The 22,164-nt window shown below is 40.0% G+C and overlaps 1 protein-coding gene across 1 annotated transcript in view; it reads right to left on the bottom strand.

Annotated features, from left to right (window-relative positions):
* The window catches only part of agbl4 (AGBL carboxypeptidase 4), a 410,530-nt gene that overhangs the window by 19,446 nt on the left and 368,920 nt on the right, over positions 1-22,164 (bottom strand). Inside the window, exon 10 of the mRNA XM_051947376.1 lies at positions 3,585-3,737. Within this exon, the coding sequence (XP_051803336.1) occupies positions 3,585-3,737 (153 nt within the window). The remainder of the gene's footprint in view (positions 1-3,584; positions 3,738-22,164) is intronic.

Consider the following 22,164-nt stretch of genomic DNA (forward strand, 5'->3'; position numbering starts at 1 on the left):
ATTTTCCTTTCCATAATTCATACCGAATTCAAATATATTCTAGAGTTGAAATCACTTAATGCATGTTTTAATATTTTAGTTATTTTATGTCATTTTTCCATAGACTGTATGTAAAAAAAAATGGATGTTTGCCTCTGGACCTGAAAAATGAAGCCAGTATAAGTATTATAAACCTGCATTCTTCCTAACAGCCAGCAGGGGGCGACTCTTCCAGTTGCAAAAATGAGTCAGATTGTATAGAAATCTATGAGAAAACCTATGCTATTTATTACCTCAGCAACATTTTTCGTTGTGAGTTTATGGTCCTAATCACTATTATCTACGCAGACACTGTCTTTGACTCTTTGGTTCTTTTCACCGCATTAACTTGCTGGCAATTGTAGAATCAGAACTTCAAAAACTACCTCTGTTGAACCTTTGTTTAGAGCTATTTTTGAAGGACAAAATGCCTCGCTGACAACTTGCTGTATGGGTACAGTACTAGATGATAACTTCTGACTAGTACCACGCAGCCAGATCTTTCTATAGTGCTGACCCTGCACTGGGTAGAATGGTCTGACTGGACCTCGTTATCATTCTGCTGTAGGGGTAAAAAGCTGCCATGTTTAAATCAATCACAGCCATCTCTGGCAGGGCTCAGGACAGGGTGAAGGGCACGATGAACTGATGGTGTGACTTTTGCATTCAGGGACACAAGAACTGTCATTAAAATGAAGAATCCACTAGAAAAAACTAGCCGGCTGCTTTAGTGCACGATCAAAACCTGCTGCAAATTTTCGGTGTTGCTGCTCGGAGGCTGTTGTGGTTTATTGTAGCAGAAGGGGAGGAGAAAGTCGTGTGAAACGCATGACCATTAGCAGGCTTATATCTGCAACCTATAACCAGTGAGTTAGCCTAACATCTCACTGATCTGACTCAGAACTCAGCTCCATCTTCTTGTCAAAATATGGTCAAACCTGGAAGTTGAAGGCTCAAAACTTCAGTCCCATGGCTGACATCATGGTGGTTTTGTCCATCTTTTCTAGATAATCTACACATGTTGTCAGATTGTTTCTAAACAAGGTAACAAAGTTTCACCTTCTCATCTTTTATGTGCTTCCCTGACCGTCTCTCTTCTGTGGTCAATATGAAAATGATTCCTTTCTTCTGCACTCCTCTTAGTTGCTACACATCTCGTGAGTGTCTACAATTTATTCCTACATTTTTTGTTTATAATGTGTTTGTTGGGTGCATACTGCTAAATAATGCATGCCTGCAGTCATCTTGCAAACCTGAAATCAACAAATTTGATGTCTTCTTTAACTCAAAATCCTACCTCAAATGCATGCAGTGCACCCTGAATGCTTAACTGTCTAACACCAAGAACACAGCTGCTCTGAACACACATTATTAACCATTCTATGATGCACAACCTCACAAAGCTCTGGGGATCCTGTACCATAGAAATTGTAGAGTTTACTTTCACTATGTACCAGCCAGTGGGCAAAGTTTCCAAACTGACACAAACCTTGAATGACAGATTATTTCTCAGACACAAACAATAACAGCAAAAACAAATTGCTTGTGTGTTTGTGTCCCAGTTTATATGTCACGCCACTTTAAAAAGTTCACACTGCACAGTTGTGCTCTGCGGTAAAAATGGCTCTGTTACATATCAACTGTTGTGTCGGACAAATCTGCAAAGATCTGCAAGCGTTCCAGTGGAAATGGAGTTCTCTAAATAAGACGTCAGGTGTGAAGACAATTTTTGCAGAAAAAAATGCGAGAGCAGCAACAGTTAATATTTTATATTATACTAAAAACGAAGCTTCTCTCAGCTCTGATTATCTTTGGTCGTCCACAAACTGTATTGCTTTACCTTTAATGCTCTTCTTAAAATCAACATCCTACTTCAAATGCATGCAGTTATACAGCTGTGAACTAAGGTCTACATATACTTGTGAAGACTGTGGACATCATGGAAGTCCTAAGTTTCCAGTTCCTATTATCTCATGAGCAAATGAAGAAACAAAGCGGATACGATCAGAATAATCGTGAATGTCTCATCAGGGAAAATGGAAACTCATGAAGGACAGCTTACTTTTGAACAAATTCATAGGGAACTTGCAAACTTCTGTGTGTGTTACAACCCTAAGTGTAGATCTTCTTCCAGAGCTGTTGTTGAGGGAGAAAATGCAGCAGGCCTGAAAATCTCAGTATGAATTGCCATACTGATTGGTAAAACTTAGGCCGTTTACACGAGGACCATCTTAACAGAAAACGCAAAAGTGGCGTCTTGTCATTTCACGTTTAGACGAGCGGTTTGGAAGGAAATCTGCGTATATACGGTGACTCTATAGTGTGTGGAAATCGATTGGATATGCATGCCAGGCAGCTAGGTGGCGCTGTGATAAAACTCCGCCATGTCTACGCGCATGCGTACTATCTCCCTTTTCGGATCTCCGCCGCGGTTAATGTTCATGAATGGAATCTGTACAGATTCTGTATGTTTGTGGGTACGACTCCTGTAGTGTACATAGAGCTGCCAGAGTTGCTTGAAGGTACGAAGGATGGAAATAATCACATCTTTGTTTACTTCCTTGTACCGGCCGGCAAACCAAAGCACCGGCGCACGTATGTGACGTAATCACGTACGCGACGTGGTCAGATCTCGGCAAAGTTTTGCGTTTTGCTGTTTAGACGGAAACGTAACGGCGGAGAGTTTTCTACTTTTCCACTCTGGAGTCTGGTTTCAAATTTTTGCGTTTTTAGGCCCCCAAAACGCCGTCCTCGTATAAACGATAGGGTGTTTTGTTGAAATATTTTGACGTTTTTACCTGCAAGCGTCCTCGTGTAAACGGCCCCTTAGAGGGGAAAAAAGTTCTGTGAGAAGAAGTACCATTTTCAATTCCTCTTCAATATATTTAATTTAGTAAATTATGGTTCCATTTAGAGTAAAATACAGACAAAGCAGGGTCTGTTATTTAATGCTGATTGGAAGGTTGGTGGTTCTGTCCCCTGCCCCTTTACTTGCAGAAGAGAGTAGAATGATCTGACTGCAACCCGTTATTGTTCTGCTACAGCTGAAACAAGCACTAATGTATTTCTTGAAAGCAAACAGTCATTTTGGGCGGAGCTAGATGAAGAAACATTCACTCAAAACAGTCTTGAAATCAACATCCTGCTTTAAATGCATGCAGTAATACAGTTGTGAAGAAAAGTTTCCGTACATTTGTAAAGTTCATGTGTAACAGTTTTCAATGACACCTGCAACTGTTAATTTTCTATGATGAAAAGACTTCTTTGTCACAAAAAAATAATGCATTCTTGTTTTGTTTTCATACATTTACTGTAGTTCTTCTGGAAGTAATCCGCTCAATATGCAAAATAAACATACAGCCTGTTTTCACAACTGTTCCTCCGAGCTCCTCATCTGTCTGCCGCTAACAGTGCAGCAGTTTGAAACTATCCACATTCTTAGCATTTGCAGATATAAGACAATTTCATGTCCTCTTCTGGAGCTAACCTCCAAAACCGACACCATTTAAATTCTGGTCCCGATTCCGCCTCTCTGGTGTTTTTGCGCGTCTGTTTGTGCGACTTACAAAGGAGAAGTCTGGTGCGTTTTGGCACAGCAGTCTGGGGAAGACGGCTTGTCTCTGGACGCGCTCCTCGTCCTCGAACACGTTGCCATACATGAAGCCGTTCAGCATGGTGGAGTGGGCATGGACATCAATGTAGAACTCCAAACTCACCCTCTGATGGGGGAAGAGAGGAAGAGAACAGAGAAAACAGACAGAAGATAAGAAGCAGCAGGTTAGGTGGGAATTTTTTTCTGTCAGCGAGCAGCAGTCCACAGCAGAGAGTCTCCGCTGGGAGTAAGGAAAGGCCTCTGCTGGCTCTGAGGAAGAGGCTTTCACCCGTGGGACGACCACGAACCCTCCAGACACCTCGATCTGAGAATACGGTCATACCTGAAAGGAGCCAACCACCCACACATAACTTCAATCAAGCTGTCCTTCTGAAGGGCAGCTCTTCAGTACATACATGGACCGCTGAGCCGAGAGGAACAGAAACACACACACTCTCTCTTGTAGACTCACCACAGACACCAAACTTATTTATCATGTTAATATTGACTTCATATTGAGCGTGTAATGTCTTTTCTATCTAGTATACACTGTGTAAAATGGATTTGATAAGATCTGTTTTTCTTCTCGTTATCATTCAGCCCACACACAAACACACAGACTTTTATTTTGTGATACAAACAAACACGTTCTCTGACCTCCAGCTCTCACCCCATAAAATGACAAGATGCAGAATCACCATAACATGTTGCATGGTCCAGATGGCGCCTCCACCGAAGCACCAGTTTCAAACGTTTAAAGGCATTAGAGGAGACTTAATTTCCTACGACTTTGAACGTAGCATGCGCATGCGCACATACAACCTCTCCCTCACCCCCCCTCTAACCTCCCCCCTCTTAACATTTACGAAGAAACGCCCCCCTCCAGAAACTTGCGTAGCACTCGTGAAGTTGTCTTTTACGGCTGGGCCCCCTGGATCTTTATCTGCCATTATGTAAAAAAAGATGAGCAAAACAAGTCGCCAGCTAACTACGAAGCTATACCAAAGCAACACATACAGAAAACACGTAAGTCCAAGGCGTACGTAATCTACGTAACTAGGCCTGAGCCGGAAGATTTTTGATTGACAGGAAAGGGAGCAAACCAAACGCCTCGGTCCGAGCGCATTGATTGGCTGATGTTTTTCAGGTCCTGCCATGTCCACAGTTATTTTTTTTAAATTTTTTATTCTTTTAGAGACCATACATACAAGTCCACTAAAGGTCAGTATATTCATTTTATGTGAATCAGACAAATTAAACAAAAAAAAAAACATCCTCCATAATGCTCGCAAAGTTCAGTATTGGACAAATGTTGATACTACAGGAGAAAGAATTTACCAAAGACCATCTGAGAGATCAAAAATGCAACTTAAACTCACGGAGGGAAGGTAAATTCTTTCAAACTAGTAGGAATGCAGCCCAGCAACCAGTGCAATCAATGTTTTAACAGTTTTAAAATACTAATTCAAATGGGTTTTGATTATTTATTTTGCTCACACTGTGAAAGCGACATAATAAATGTCCTCGAAAGTGTCGGTATTAAAGAATAAACCTGATTTTTGAATGTGCTACTGTATTGATGGGTATTTTTTTCTCACTACAAAAGAAAGTGAGAAACTACTCACAAAGGAAAAACAAATTGAGGACTGTGGTGAGGAACAAGTATAAAATCATTCCACCATGATTTTAGTTTTCCTTCTTGAAATTTCCACCTGCAAACCATTGTTGTCCATTGTTGTGATACAGTTTGTCTCTGTCGTGTCGTTTCAAGTTGGTACAGAAATGACAAAGCATATTCAATAAATCTGTGCCACTCAGGTGTGGACTCAGAGATTTCGTGTATTCTTACCCAGTGGCTACCTCCAGGCCTGAAAAATGAAGCTAATACAGAAAAACTGCAGATCCTTAAATGGCCACTTGAGGCTCCAAAACCGAATCGATCCCCATAGACTGCCATGTTAAAATGCCAAACGTAAAAGCAGAAATAAACCCATTTACAGCCTGCTGCAAAAGGGGTTTTGATCTCTATAGCTAACATCCCTGATCACGTCAACTTCATGAGCGGTTATTTGTTATATAATGCACTTGATAAAACTGAAGTGAGGCTTAAAGTTCTGCATTATGAAAGGTGTGGCCGCTTCAAGACACCGATGGGAACAATTCATGACCCGGAGACGTTTGCAGCTCGACTCATGCTCCGCCTCTTTGCACATTTTTTCGTTTAGCTGGGCGTCAGAAGGGTTCAGGTGCTGATAAGATAGCTGCCGACACCACGGTAAGGATCAAAACTGCTATTGAGGAAACCTGTAAGTGACAAGACAAGTACTATTCTGGCTATGGCTTCTGGGAAGGTTGCTTCAGAACAATCATAACAATTCTAAAGTAATCTGTATTGGCACATATCTACACTGTCAAACTAAAATATGAAAGCAGCCACAAAAATGACCATCAGATGTTTCGCTGGGATGAACGACCACTGTGTCAGGTTGTCCTTGCTTAACTTATTGCTTTTTTACTCATCTAAACTTAGCAGGCCTTTTGCAAGTCTCTATCATGGTGCTCCTTTTCCCACAATGCCCTTTGCTTACCAACAATGCAGCGTCTGCCTCCTCTGGTCTCTACAGTATTAAACTGTTAGAAGCAACCAGGCACTACAGCTCATCTGTGATACTTGAAGTGTGCATTATGAAGGAAAATGGTATCAGATGCTGCCAGAACAAAGAAAAAACAAAACAAAAAACTAATTTTGGTCAAGTCATTCCTAATGGAAACACGAACTGGAACAACTTCGTTTTTATGAATGACCCACTTAATGCCACCGATCATGAAGTAAGCTGGATAAATAAAACGGTTAATGACCAAAAATACTGTTGTTAAAGGAATTGTTTCAAGCTGCACATGAACAGAAAGCTAATTGGAGTAAGGTCATTTTTAAAATGTTGGTGAGCTTAAGAAAATGTGTTCATTATTATTTTAGTTCAGGAATTAACACACGGAAATTTGTTTTTAAATGACGTGGAACAAGCTAATTTTCGTGAGTAATCAATGTAAAGGCTTTTAAAGTGCTCATACTACTGATCATTCAGGCATTATTTCTTAAATGTGCCTTTAATTATTAAAGTTGAACTTGAGTTTGCTGGTTGAAGACAATTTCAACATTATTTCATTTCAGTGTAGCCTGAACAAGAACAGGTGTGAAGACTGGTAGAAACAGCCTCGCCTCAGCAGTCTTAAACTGGTTCTGACAAGGGCAGCAGTACAAACCCCCACACAACCACCCATACATCCCCACTGTAACAAACACACCTCCTGACCCTGGACTCTGGAGCTACACCCACCTCCATCCCACCTCTCCTCTATCTTATCACTGTGTCCGCCTTCTCCTCCTGGTTTTATCCTTACACTCCTCTCCTCCTCCCTCTTTTATCTCCTCTTTTTTCTTGCCTCATTAAAGATGCAGCACAGCACCTTGTTCCCTGTGGGTCATAAAGAGGAGAGGATGGAGGAAGAGGAGGGAGCGATATAGTGGGAAAAGGAGAAGCAGAAGGAAAGGAACGAAGGGATGGAGAGAGAACAACAGCAAAAAAAAAAAAAAACAGGCGAAGAAGGAAAACGATGCATGTGGTATTGTGTGAAGAGGTGGAGAGGGCAGGGGAGAGGAAAAAACAGAGATGGTGGTGCAAAGAGGGTGGAATAAGTAGGTAAAGACAAACAGAGAGAGGGAGGAAACGATAGAGAGACATAGAGATGTGCTGGGAGAGATTGGCAGCAGAGAGAGAGGAGGAAAGCGGTGCTTGGGCGGCCCAGGCGACGCAGTGTGCCGGTGTTTGAAATTCCGCTCACAGCCAAAGCAATTTCCTGGCGGTGGCTATGCTGTCAGCTGCTTGGCTGGCTGGCGGTGAAATATGGTGGCTGGGAGTCGGCCGCTAGCAGCCCCCGACAACCTGATGGATGGAGCCCCAGAGGAGAGGAACAGCAGCAGGAGGAAGGTGGCGGCGGTGGAGGATGGCGGAGGAGGGAGAAACAACAGAAAAACAAAAAGAAAAAAAAAAAAGAGCAAAGAAGAGGAAGAGGAGGAGGGAGGAGAGGGGGAGAAAAAGAAGCTAAATGCAGCCAACTGAGCAGCAGTGGCGATGGGAGGTAGACACGGGGAGAAATATATAGCGAGACATGAAGGGAGAGTTAAATTAAGAATGAAAATAAAAAGGAGGAGGGGTGAGGAGAAAGAGAGAAAGAAAAGGGAGGGAGATGGGAGATGAGAGGTAGGTCTATTAGGAGGAGGAAGGAGAGCTGAAGGAGTTACAACCCAGCAGTTGGGAAACCAGCCTCATAATCACCCGGGTCTCCCAACCTCTGCTGAGGGGGGAGGGGGAGGGAAAAAGGGGGAGGAGAGAGAGGTGGCTGCATCGGAGGAGGGAGGACAAGCAGGTGATCAGAAGAGGCAAACTGGATGTGATGAAGAGGTTAACTGGCTGTTACGCGCTCATACGGAATCACGAGGTGAATGGAAAGTTTGCAGTGGATGCAAACAAAGAATCAGGCTTAGGTTAGTGGTAATACCAATCAGTGCCCCAATCCTTGAGCCTCGAGAGTTTCCTAACATATATACAATCATAATAATAAGTCAGTTTTTTATCAAGATTAAAAACATTCATATAAGCTTTATAACTGAATAGGTGCAACAAGATAAGTGTTATCTGCCTTCACTATGATTATTATTTGATAATTTAGTCTCTTCAGTGGTCTTAAATTAAATCTTTTCGGATGAGACACCTAAAGATATCACCTTGGTTTGTAGGGAATTGTACTTTCTTTCACTTTTTTGATATGTTGCACCGACTAAAAGTCGAACTGTTCTATCAAGAAGAAAAACAGAAGCTTAATTAGAATTGAAAATAATTGGTAGCAGCAGTCAAATTCAGAAAACAGATTTTTTGTTAGGTGGACCATGCTGAAGGCGCGTTGTTTTACGAGAACAAGAAAAGGCCTTTATCAAACTGTGGGCACAAAGTTGGAAGCACATTAAAAGCAAACCTGAAATATCATGTATCACTGAATACTAGAGCAAATAAGATTTCTATTAGTTGGAAACAAGTTCATCCATCCATCCATCCATTCTCTATACACCGCTTTATCCTCACTAGGGTCATGGGGGGTGCTGGAGTCTATCCCAGCTGACTCAGGTGAAGGCAGGGGACACCATGGACAGGTCACCAGTCTGTCACAGGGCTACATATACAGACAAACAATCACACTCACATTCACACCTATTTTTGGACTGTGGGAGGAAGCTGGAGTGCCCGGAGAAAACCCACGCATGCACAGGGAGAACATGCAAACTCCATGCAGAAAGATCCCAGACCCAGGCCAGGATTTGAACCGAGGATCTTCTTGCTGCAAGGTGAAAGTGCTAACCACTACGTCACTGTGCAGCCCTTGGAAACAAGGTGCCAAGCCTAAAACAACCAATCAGCGCAAGAACAAAAGTAGAAGGAGCAGAGTTTACAGATACTTTCAGGCCAGTGTAAGATGTGGACAGAGTAGCGTAGGTAGGTGTTTGACTGACAGTAGATATTTTTAAAGTCCACAAAGTCTGACAGAAGAGGACTATCTTGTAAAAACCTACTCAAACACAGAGAGAACATGTGCAAAAAAGACCGTAAAGGAACTTAACAGTCATGGTTTGTTGTCAGAATGACACAAACTACACCCAGTTCAAATCTTATACGACTTTGATCTTAACCCAAAAGGTTTCCACATGATGCTGTGAAGGTCTCCTTGAAGGACGCGGAGGAGCAGCAGTAACAGCAATGGAGCCCCCACAATGTCGTGTCCAGACTTACTACAACGCTCAGTTAATGCCCTGTCAATCAAACTGAGACGGTTCTGAAGGCCCCACCACTGTGATTGATGCTTCAATTAACAACCCGCTCTGACCTCCAGAATTGTTCATTTGAAATTGTAATTAAGCAATTAGGGGCAATTAAGAAACAGAGACTGCTGACTGAAAGTCAGAAGACAATTTGAAGAGAGAGAGAGGGAGAAACAGACGGGGGAGTGAGTGTCCAAATTAAACCTCTCAGAGAGAAACAAAAGCCCCGTCTTGCTGCAGAAACTCCAGGGAACTCTCAACTTGTGGTGAACTTGCAGCGGCGGCAAACAGTTTAGTGTAAAACCTAGAAGGTCAAACGAATGAATTTTGTCAGACAAGTACTTATCTGCTGCATATTAATTAGAGCGGGGTGCAGGAGGGGGTTGCGGTGCCGGCCGTAAATGCTGGGCTTATCTTTACACGGAAAGGAAAAAGAAGCTGATTGAAGCAGGATTACAAGCTCCTGAATAAAGCTCTTGGCATCAGCAGCGTACCTTTTGAGGAGAGGAGGGGGAAATGCTGCTTGTTCAGGAGAAAAAAGTTGAACGCACTACTCATATAATGCATATTCTACAACATTAAACACATAATACCTGTGGGAGGAGAGTAGTGTCTCTGACTGCGTGAGATGCAACTGGGTTTTATAGTGGGAGGAAATATTGTAGTGGCTGGAAGGCAGGCCTGAAAAGGGAGGGGAAGCCAATCGACTGTGGTACGCCTGTCAAAGTTTCTGTTTTTGTATTGTACATACGCAATTTACAACAATAAAAGGAGCAGATTTGGCTTTATTAAAGGTAATCTAAGCAACAATGGGTCCTTGATTACACACAGAGGTAAACTAATTTTGCATCACAACTAGCTAATTAAGTCAACACTGGCATCACAAATACACAATTTCTGCTTGATTGTTACACGTTTAAAGAGGAGAACGATTAAGGCTAACATCATACGTCCGGAGCAAACATCGCAACAACGCGTGCAAACAGAATTGATTTCGAGAATTGTATCATTCATCCTTTGAGCTAACTGAAGAAAAGCATTCATTCATTTTATTTGACTTCCCGTTCGTAACAAGCAAGGTTAGATTTTTGGGTAAATTTATGCCTCTCATCAAACAATGTGTCTCACTTTGAATGTGAGAAAAGCCTTTAAGGATGAAGGATGCTCCGTGCGTTCGCTGAATGTGATGCTATCTGGGAGTACTATCGCTGGCTCATTCGCTCTGACACAGCAAGGACCATCTGACAAATTAATGTAGAATGAAAAGCTGCTGGCGTAAGAAGCAAGCGCTGGGTTCGACTGCTGTAGGTAGTCAGAGCAGACAAACCCCGTTTAATCCATCCCTCGCATTTTTGCTCTTGTATTTTTGTTTTGCAAACTGTCAAAACAAGGAAATACCGTCCAAACTCTTTGTATATCTGACAGACACTTCAACATGCAGAGAAATCTAAAGCTTGACAAGCCTGTTGTGCCCACGTACAATGACTAAGCTTTGACTGGATAACTGTGGTTGAGGAAAGGGGTTCAGCAAATGGTCATGCAGGATATATATTTTTAAAAAGCTTAAGAACTGGTGCAGGTGAAAGAAACACAGTTCAGCAAAAGGTTTGCTAATGATTAATAGAGAACCAGTAGATGGGGTACCAAAGATAACCAGTAGAAAGGTTGAATAGAAGCATTAAAGAGCAAATGGACCCCAATTCTTTTCGATTCTTGCCATCATTGTGTTTTAAAAAGGGTAAAGTGCTAATGCTAATGGGATGCCACGTTAGCAGAAAATGGTAGATAAGGGTGAAAAAGTCAAGATTAGGTGGACAAGATGGGGAACTGTGAAAGGTGATCAGTGTCTGTGTTCATGAACTCATCTCAGGGTGCCATATTTTGCTGAAATGAGGGTAAATAGTGATGTCCCGATCAAGTGTTTTCCCCACATCCAATCCAAATCATTGAATATTGACAGTCTGTTGATACCGAGTTCCAATTCAACACCATTTTCTTGAGCTAACTGAGTGAACTAAGAGTGCACAGGGTTTGTTTTGTGTTCTACATCAAATTAGTAGTATTGAATGCAGCTCTGTTATGACCACGTTGCAAAATGCTGCCTCAAAATGTGCTCTCCTACACTCAAACCAAAAGAGGAACACCTAAAAAATGCATAGGCTTTAGAAAATCAATAACACCAATCTGTTTGAGCTACAAAAGCTTCTGATAGAAATATGTTCAATCAGAAAACTACATTAAGTTAGGGGAATTAGCTTTACTTCCAAAACCAAAAGTAAAAAGTTACACCCCCTGTCAAAAGTTTTGAGACGGGTTCTCATTCAAATGAATGAGAATCCGTCTCAAAACTTTTGACAGGGGGTGTAACTTTATGATTAGCATACACACATTTTGAAGTTCTTTATTCTTAAAAGATCAGTAGATCCAACTTCCATGTTATTTAAAAGGATTTTCTAAATGTCATGGCCTTAATTGCTTTAATTATTTATACAAGTTGGCAAATTTTGTAAAAGCAATTAGGAGGGAGACTTGAATCCTGACCTCACACTGAAGACGAATGAAGTTCTCAAGCAAATTTCATGAAGTCACCTGAACTTGAATTTAGTTTTACATCAACTAATGCAGAAATGTGACTTTAAATGGTACAAAACATGAAGTTGATGCAACATTTTTAATTTAACACAACCTACTAAAACAATGTTTGCAACTTTAAAGCTTCATCTTTAGTAGGTTAGAATGCTTATCTTGCAACATGCTTTTCATTAGATGGTGGGAACAGGTACCTTGAATTACTTCTTGAAATGAGAAAGAAGAACAATGCTCTTTCTTTACAACACCTGATAGCAAACATAAACTTAATTTTGCTAAATGAAGCCGATATCAGTGAGTTGAAAGACCCCTTGATTGGCTTCGATCCCAGCATTTGAGGTCTTCTCTAAGTAAGAAATGCACCTAACTCTGCCTGCCTTTGTGTTTGTTTTTAGATAATAACAGTTGTTTTCAAGAAGAGCGAGGATCCTGGAAGACCTGAAGATTCGCTGGCCCGTCTTAGGAGTTCTGCCGCGACAGTAATTTACAACCTCAAGTGAACTGGTAATAACTGAGCAGGGAAAGTGAGCGTGAAAAGATGCGACAAGATAAGTGAAGAGCCTCTGGACGATGCGCTGCTCACCTCAAAGCACCGGGTTCAAGTTGCACACAAAAAGGCTACGAAAAAGACCGTAAACATTCCTGATAATATCACTTAAAGACTGTAAACCTCCAACCGATATTTCATGAGTTAGAGAAGCCAACTGGGGTCGGCGGGGCTCGTGGTCAGTGACCCTCTAATGATGCAGCAGTGACAGAACATGGCAGATGGCATGACCTGCTTCATGGATGAGAGTAAACGACACAAAACTCTCCCTCCGTCTGTCTCCGTCTATCTGATTTCCTCCCCTCGCCCTCTCAGTCTGAAATTGATGGTGGTATTTGTCAGTTTATGAACACAGAGGTGACTTGTAATCAGGCTGAACGGGCGCAGGCAGCCCTCCGATTCAGGCCTGTTAGTGCCACATAAGCTGCCACATCTGCTGGGAGGCCTCTGCCAAGAGAACATGAAGGAAGAGGAGGAGGGCGATAGGTGCGGGGAGGAAGATGCGATAAGCAACGGGAAGCAAAACGGGAGACATTGATGAAATTATTTGAATATTATGTAAAAAAAAAAAAAAAAAAAAAGATAAGGTGGGAGCCTTTGAACTGTGTTGAGTAAAATAGCATAAAAATTGCCAGAGCATAAGAGCTTCATCCGCGTCTTCCTGTGAAAAGCAGACAATTCAGCTTCCAGCGGAGGGAGAATAAAGAGAGGGATGGCGGAGGGATTGAAACGACGCAGGGATGATGGGCGAAAATTGGCCGTAAATCTCAGAAATGGATCAGAAATGGTTGGCTGACACCAGACGACATTTTAACGCACATGGAGAGAGGAGAGAGGAGACGGAGAGGACACGAAAACACACAAAAAAACCCACACAGCTTCACACACGAGGCAAATCTGACCGCCGAACAAGAAAGGCAGACGGAGAAAGTCGCAGAAGGAGGACATCAGGGAGGATTTCAAGGTGCAAAATCCATCTCTGTGCTGTGACAGGACCTAATACATTCGTTTCAGATGGAAAATTAATTTCCTAATATGAAAAAGGTCAAAAATAAGCCAAGGAAACAATGACCTCTTTGTCATCCTTAACAAATTATCCAAAATGGCAGTGTCACATTGGAGGGGATGCATCGACCGGTGATGAATGCTTCTGGTAATCAGCCAATCATAAAGAATTCTTCTTCTGCTTTTGATAAATGAGCTGGAAAAGCAACGCTTTAGGAAGGAGATGGGTCCATTTGTTTCTTTGGTCTCTTTTCCTTTTTTTTCTTCTTCCTCCCTCTCCATTTCTCTCTTTTCAAAACAAACAACAGGGTAGCTTGGGAACAGATTATGGCTCCTTGCATCACTGACTCTTTCAGCCATTTTCCCTGCTGACCAATGTTCAGCTGCAGATGGTAACTGATGGAATTTTAGAAAGCAGAGTCGCCTTCAGATGGATGGAAGTTTACACTCAGCTTATAGGCAAATACTTGGTTGTTATTCACATAATGGTTGGACTTGATCACTGTGATATTTTTCATTTAACACTCTATTCATTACATGAACAATCCAGATCTAAAGATCCATTTAAAGCTGCATTAAGTTAACTTGACGTGCAATTTATGTGCCGTAAACACTTGAAATTAATTCAGCTTTGAAATGTAAGCTTCCCTGCCTCTTTTTAAAAAAGTATTTTGGTTGCACTTGAGTTTATTAGTTAGTTCAAAGTTCTTTAAGGAGCTATGAAAGTGTAAAACTAGCTAAGTGAACTTGAGGAAGCACACTCAATAAATTTGACATATTAAGTTGAATCAACTAGTTTTAACTTTCAGTGGTTACAGACAGATTTATGAGTTTTTTTGCAAGAGTTTTCTCTTCATTTAACCATGACAACTTACAGACAAGATGGTTTCTTTCAGACCAGAGTCGGTACGAAGACAATCTGCGAGGCTGCTCGTGGATACACTGAAATTACTAAGAAACTTTTGGTTACAGGTGTTGATTTTAGTACTAATTGTCATCATGGTTAGAATTATTTTGATTATTTTGGAAATATACGACTACAGTTTAGTTTTACAAAGACGCAAAGCAAGTTTCCACCATGTTTGTCTTCTTAAACTACAAAAAACAAGAGTCTCTGAGGAGTTTTAATCGTCTAACAGTGCATTCTGGGAAGTTTTATCTGCTTATATGTTAGTTGTGTTAGTTGATTAAAAACTAAATTCAGTAAAATGAGCTCGATAACAACAGACTGAATCCCCCCATATAAACAATTGTAGTGTGAAATCATCTTAAAAGTTAATTACTAACAATTTTGTTGTTGTGAATGAATTCATTTCTTAAAAATTCTACACGAACAAAGAGAACTTAAGAAAAATCAGTTGGAGCAACGTAATTTTTGAATGTTTTTTGTGTTCATAATTATGGTAATAAAGTACTTAAAGCATACACAAAAAAATATTTCAAATCATGTGGAAAAGCTAGTTGGAACAGCTTCATTTTCATTGGAAGTCAACATAAAATTTTTTAATGTGTTTTTGCTTCGTTTGTTTCTTTCAAATGTAATTCATCGAGTTGAGTAAACTCTCAGATGTTCATTCATTCAATTCAAAATGACTCAAGTCATAAGAAATCAATTTTTAAGGTCTAAAACGGTTTAAAAATCAAAATTAGACATTAAACAGCAAAAGTTATACGACACTCAGGTAAACTAGAAAATATGAGTTGATTTTAAGATGTTTTACAGTGCATGCTAATAAATGTTTGCCTTAATATACAAGTGGAGTGACCTGCTTTCATGCCATTTTTGTCATTCCGGTTAAGAATAATCATTTGTATTATTGCTTGTATTTTATTTTTGTCTGATTTAATATTGATCATTGCTGAAGAAGAATATGACACAGAACAGCGATGGCAGAATGTCAGCATTTATTCTGTTGACATTTTTCTGCTCTTTTCCTCCAGCTGTTGCTGATCTCCATTCCTCCAAGTTTGTGCATCACTTCTTCTATGGTATTATAAATGATAAAGAACTTGGAGTAGTCACAGAAATATTACAGTTTCTGGAAATGCATTAAAGGAAACTTTTAATTAAAGATTTAAATGGAAACGTATAAAAATAACATATTTTTTTGAGGAAAAGCTGTAATAGGAAATGTTGAAAAACATTTCTTCACAAAGATATTGCAACAAAACCACCTTTCCGGGTCATTTGTGCCCACCATGTTGTCCACTTTGTCAGTATTTTTCTCCCTGTTTAAGTGGCCTGATCAGTATCTCACCGTTTAAAATATGTGTTCACAAATTTAGCAACTGAAGATTTGTTTTGTAAGCTGCTTGTCCGTCACATAATCCTCCCAGAGAGAACCGATTGGAAATCTGCTGATGTTTTTTAATGTAAGCATGACTTGCAAAAAACAGGATAGTTTATGTGAAAACAAACACAGGAGCTGACAAGAAAAGGGAGTGGGATGTAATAGTTTGTATCTCGTAGACTGATAACGGAGATTCTGTGATGCAGAGGTGAAGATTAGAACGTTATTTATGAAAACACTGAGAGTCTACACCTCAGCTGACCTCAACAGCTACTTGTTTTTTGTATTATGGTGGAAAAAAAACCTAAAAGTGGACCAAAGATGACTGACTTTGCTTATTTTCTTCTCAGAATGTGATCAGTGGATGTGTTAGTCAGAAAATAATCCACGACACAGTTCATGTGCTCACCTGTTTACCTGAGTCCTCCCCGTGCTCTTTTGTTTTTGGACCTTTCTGCTTTGCTCCCCATGTTTTTGTTGACTTTCTGGACTTTTGGTGAACCTTTACCAGCTCCCTGTGTTTCTTTGATTAACCTTTTGGACTTCGGTTATCTTTGTATTAGCTTAGTCACTAGAGATCGCTTTTTTCAGTTGTTTGTTTTTGAAACCTGACATCAAAGTGGGCATTTAGGTTTGGTCCTGACATCCAACAAAACAACCCGAAAACACCTACATCTCCTTGGTTCCCACACAGTTCAGCTGGTACAATACGTGCATTAAAAATCAGCCGTTTCCAGCGAGAATAGTCATTCACCACATTAACAATGTCTAGACTGGATTCATCATTCATTTAATGTTATCTTTATTGAAAAAAAAATTCTTTAAAAAAATTTTCAACGGTAATGCATGTTTTACGATATTATTTTTAAAAACAAATAAACTTCCGAAGAGTAAATTTGGCATCCATTTTTCCCTGGTGAATTTTCTTTTTACCTCGTACACTATAAAATATTCTAGGATAATTTGAAACATAAGTTCTGCTGACTTAAAAATGTGAGTTCACTGCACTTCAGCCGATTAAATAGTTCGATGTCAACTTTTGAGTTGTGAAAATTTAAAACTCTGTCAGTGAAATGACTTTAACTTGAGAATTCAATAAATTCAAGATATTAAGTTGAATCAACTAGTCGCATAAGGTTACAGACAAACTTGGTTTTCTTTTATATTTTCTAAGTTTAAAGAGTTTTTTTGGTCATTTCACATTGTCACTTAAATAAAGAAAAATACGTCTACAGGTTAAGGGACTAAATTCAATGCTAAAATGTTGTTATGGTTAGACTTATTTATTTGTTTCTGTTTATTATTATAAAAAGAAACAACCATAACTTGATTTAACATGTAACACAAAGACTCAGCAATTTTCCACCATGTCTGCTTTATCAAACTACAGAAAACCAGAGTGTCTGGAGAGTTTTAGTGTTCTAACAACGATTGGAAAATCTGCTTACACGCTAGTTTTTCTTCTTATAAACTTCATTTGAGAAGCTGAATGAACTTTCAGCTGTTCACTCATCAGTTAAACTTCATCCTACTCATTTTTAGATGTTTCTGTTTGTTTGTTTTTCATTTCGTGTAATTGTGTGATTTTTCTCTCTTGCCTTTATGTTATTGTGGCATGTCTGAAATAAATCAAATAAATCAATAATTCAAGTCCTAATTTTAAGTCAAAACGTCTCAGGATATAAGAAAATAAGTTTTCAATTCAAAACATTTAAATTAAATTAAATGGAAATTAGCTAAACTCGTCTATTCACACTCAGTAAACTAGAAAAGATGAGTCGATTTGACTAAGTTTTACAGTGTATTTATACTACAGTCAGTTTTACGCCTGTTCTTCCTGTAGACTTTAATTTTATTTCCTCTGAAGGGAGAATACTTATTCATATCTTCAGTCTCTCTTCATTCAGACTGTATTTTGTCTGAAGTGATGAATTTAAAGTCTCGATGCTAAACTGCAACCTTCCTGTGCTCATACATGAATAAAACTCTCCGCTCCATGTCGCTGATGTTAAAACATTATTTAGGTCAGAGTCTGCATAAATGCCGGGGAGCTGCGTTGAATTTCTAGACAACTATTTGTCAAGTAAAAGTTTGCAGCCATCGGTAGCGACGCGGTGAAGCTGCTTCTGCTACCAGCTCTGATTTAAATGGCTCTTGTCTGGGAAACTCGCAGCAGAAGTTATTGCCTGAACAGAACAAGGAAGCTATTTTACCAACAGAGAGGGAGCGGCGCTGAATTCACAATGATGGGGAATCACTTTGGAGTGACTAAGGTGTCTGTCACTGGAATGGCTGATGGGGTTTCAAACTGAATAGGCTCCTTTGTGCTGCAGAGGGCAATGTGACTTTGAATTATGACGCCTTATGCAGAGAGCTGGGGGTGTTTAAAGCAGCAGAGAATCACGGTGACGGACAGATTTATGTAGACGAAGACCAACAACAACATGTACCGCATCTTTGATTCAATTAACACTCACAACCTGCAGCTAGTTGATTAATGCGGGGGACAAATCTGAAAATTACTGAACACTAACCAGCCTGTTTTTAGTGAATTATTACTGCCAACATAAAGAGTCTTCAGTGTTATCATCCAGCATTATGTACATATTACAACACTGAATATCTACAGTCATTGTCACTGAATTAGAGCTGCATTTCTTTATTTAATGCAACAGTTTGCATTGCTACTTAAAAGGGTAATATAAAACTGTCAGTGCAATGGACAACATTTCATTTTAATCTTATTTTTCAGGTGATATATTTCATTACAATGTGTACTTATTACCTCAATATAATTACCAGCTTTTCTTCTTACTTTTCTGTTATATTCTTATTTTATCTTTTTAAATTTTATTTCAGTATTCTATCATTCTTATATCTTATTGCTTTTCAGCTTCTGCATTTCTTATTCTATGCCATTTTGTTTTCTGGACAACATTTTACACACACATTTCCTTCTGATATAATATCTTAGAAATAAGTCAATTAGTGTTTGTATTTTTTTTTTTTTTTTTTTTAGAATTTCTTATTGAAGATTCATCAAAAATGCAGTACGACTGACTTCTTTCTGCTGCACTTTGAACTAAAAAAGGGAAGAAATTTCAATCTGTTTCAGCTCTGAGAGGTTATTAAACATGCTTAAAATGTATATTTAGATATATACACATTACCGTTCAAAAGCTTGGGGTCACTTAGAAATGTCCTTACTTGTGAAAGGAAAGCAGTTTTGTTCAATGAAGATAACATTAAATGAATCCAGTGTGGACATAGTTAATGTGGTAAATGACTATTCTATGTGGAAACGTCTGATTTTTAATGGAATATCTCCATAGGGGTACAGAGGAACATTTCCAGCAACCATCACTCCTGTGCTCTAATGCTACATTGTGTTAGCTAATGGTGCTGAAAGGCTCATTGATGACTAGAAATCCCTTGTGCAGTTATGTTAGCACATGGCTAAAAGTGGGAGTTTTCATGGAAAATATTAAACTGTCTGGGTGACCCCAAACTTTTGAGCGGTGGTGTATTTTAAAGAATTCTTGGCAGAATCTGGATCAGAAAGCAGACGACTCCAACCAGGTTTTTACTATGTATGAATTCATCTGTCAGTTGGCATCAGCATCTGGACCAGACAATGGGCCAACTTGTTCCAATCAGATGATGAGTTTGTCCCTGAAGGCAGCAGCTAATTATACAAGCAGCAGTGGATGGGTTTGGCTTTAGGTGAATTCTGTCAGCGAGGGAAAGCAAACAAATACATCCACGATAAAATACCACCTGAATTTACTGTGCAGCTTTACGATCAAATTAAATGCATTTTCTGTCTTTTAAAGTGGGCATTACTGGTGGATGTCTCCTACTGTCATCTCATAATTCTCTCCGAAGGCGGTCATTTTCTAACTCCAGGAAACCACAAGCTATTTCTTTATGCTCTTTGAATTCTGATGCCGAAATTTGCCGCCATGAAGACAGAACATGTCGCTGTCTTTACCAGTTTAACTGTCCCGATCACAAACAGCTCATTACCATTTATTGTCGCCCGCAGACGCCGTTAACATTTACTGTATTTGTCCAGCGACAGCATCGCTATCAAAACCTGCATTCCGAACACGTTTTTAGCGCGGCTAACACGAGGCAGCAACATTAAAATGACAAATCAGGGCTGCTATTACAGATATATTCTGGGGTTTGTTTGCTGGGCCTCGCTGATAACTGCCTCCCACCCGTGTGACTGACATGCTGAATCTTTGGGAGCTTCGCCGCAGATACCTGAACACATGAAAGCTATATGATGATAAATACTCTGCGGCAAGCTAAAGGTGCAATCAGTCATATTTTGCTCACTGTTCGGACGAAATTACAGTAATTTCTGAGTTTTGTGAGCGTTGCTGATTAATTCCAGTCTCTTAACTGTCACCTCAGTGGCTGCTGCGATTCAGGCGTTATCAACATTATGAGGTGCCACCGTGAATATGAATATTCCCCTTCCCTTACTTACAATCTCTAGTTTTTAGGCACAGTGTGGAAAGCTGCCCAAAACGTGAAATTACTTCTCATTCTAGCTATTGTTTTGTTTTTAACCCTCTGAACTAGAAGCAGTTTGTGTGCGTCCTGCACCTCAGGCTTTTTCAAATGTCCACAGGTGTTACAAATATTGGAAAAACAAAGTTGGCTTTACATACTATAGATATTTTACTGGTTGCATTTTTAATTTGTATCCTACCTGCATTTACAGCCCGCAGTTCAACTGAAAAGTCCCTGAATTTTTGTCTGTTGTTGCACCAAGGAGTGCAGAATTTTTTACATTTTTATAGAATCCATTTAGTGTGAACTGTTATTTTTAGTTAAACATACATAAAAATATATATATAAAAATTAGAAAACTCTGAATCAAGATGTCTAACATTTTTCCAAGTGCCAATCGATGTGATTAAAAAATTAAAAATATATTAACTGTAGTTTTTTTATTATCGACATTTGTTTCCTCTCTCTTCTGTATAACACTTCCTGCAGTTCAACCTATTAGTTCCTGAATTTTTGTCATGTGACTGTTGCTCACATCTGACTCACTGATGGCTTCACGACTGAGTCAATAAATGTGGAATTTTTGGGTTTTTACAGAATCTAGTTTGAGAAAATTAATAATTTTTGGCAAATTTATCAATGCAACATGTAGACTAAGCTAATTTTGAAGAAATATGACAAATTTAAGGTTGGATTTGATCCACTTTTCTTGCTGAAGCACACACAACAGACAATTAGGAATCTCTTACAGCTCAGAACGTGACAATATTTCTGTTTTTACAGTGTCTGGCTCAGATTAATTGTGTAATTTTGTTGATTTTCTAAAGATACCACACCTCTCAAACCTGCAGACGGGTTTTGGGGTTCAGCGGGTTAAACAAATAACTAATAAGCTGGATATAGCTGATAAATTACTAGTACTCGGTGCGCATATGTTGGTTTATTCCAACTGTTCTGCTGTGGCGGTGGCTGATCTCCTCTTAATGGAGTCCTCCAGCAGAGCCCTCCAACCCTGCTAGCCTCATTAGACTCTACGCCCGCTGTGTGAGATGAGCATGAATGGAGGGCAGCAGCACAGGGCCTTCTGGCTGCAGAGTTGGCATTGAAACTGGCATCTGGGAGCCCCGGACATGAGTAGTGTGTCTGATGGGATTAACTGGCTATGGCGAGAGCGAGACGGAAAAGGAGAGGTTGCCCAAGCCTCCAAATTAACTCTGCAAGACTGAAGGCAATCATGAGGGAGAAGAGGGGGGCTGCAGCAGGACGAGTGCTGGTGGGACGGCCATCAACAGCGAAGGAGAAGGAGTGGAAGGCATCTGACCAGCAGGAGTGGACTCAGGAAGCATATGGTCCAATACTGGGTGGACCGGGGGCTGCGTACACCCAGCCAGACAAGTCAGAGAGTCACTGTGGTGGCAGACGATTAGGTTATTTTAGTAGCCTGTGGAAATCTATTGTAAAAAATCCGCCTTTAATTATCTGTGCTTGAGACAGAAATGTATGCAAATGTTCTGGAAAACGCTCTGCATGAGTCGTCTTTAGGCTTACGCTGGCTCGTGACCTCTTCATGAAAGCAACGCCGACTTAAAAATAAGATGGAAAATTGTATTTATTCTGCAAGAAATAAGAAGAGAGCAAAGACTGGGGGGAAAAAAACAGAGTTCGTCCTCGACACTTAGGTCGGAAACTATAATGCTGTGATAATTACAATTTATGTGTAAGAGAA

This window comes from Acanthochromis polyacanthus, chromosome 4 (assembly GCF_021347895.1).
Source record: "Acanthochromis polyacanthus isolate Apoly-LR-REF ecotype Palm Island chromosome 4, KAUST_Apoly_ChrSc, whole genome shotgun sequence".
Taxonomy (NCBI): domain Eukaryota; kingdom Metazoa; phylum Chordata; class Actinopteri; family Pomacentridae; genus Acanthochromis; species Acanthochromis polyacanthus.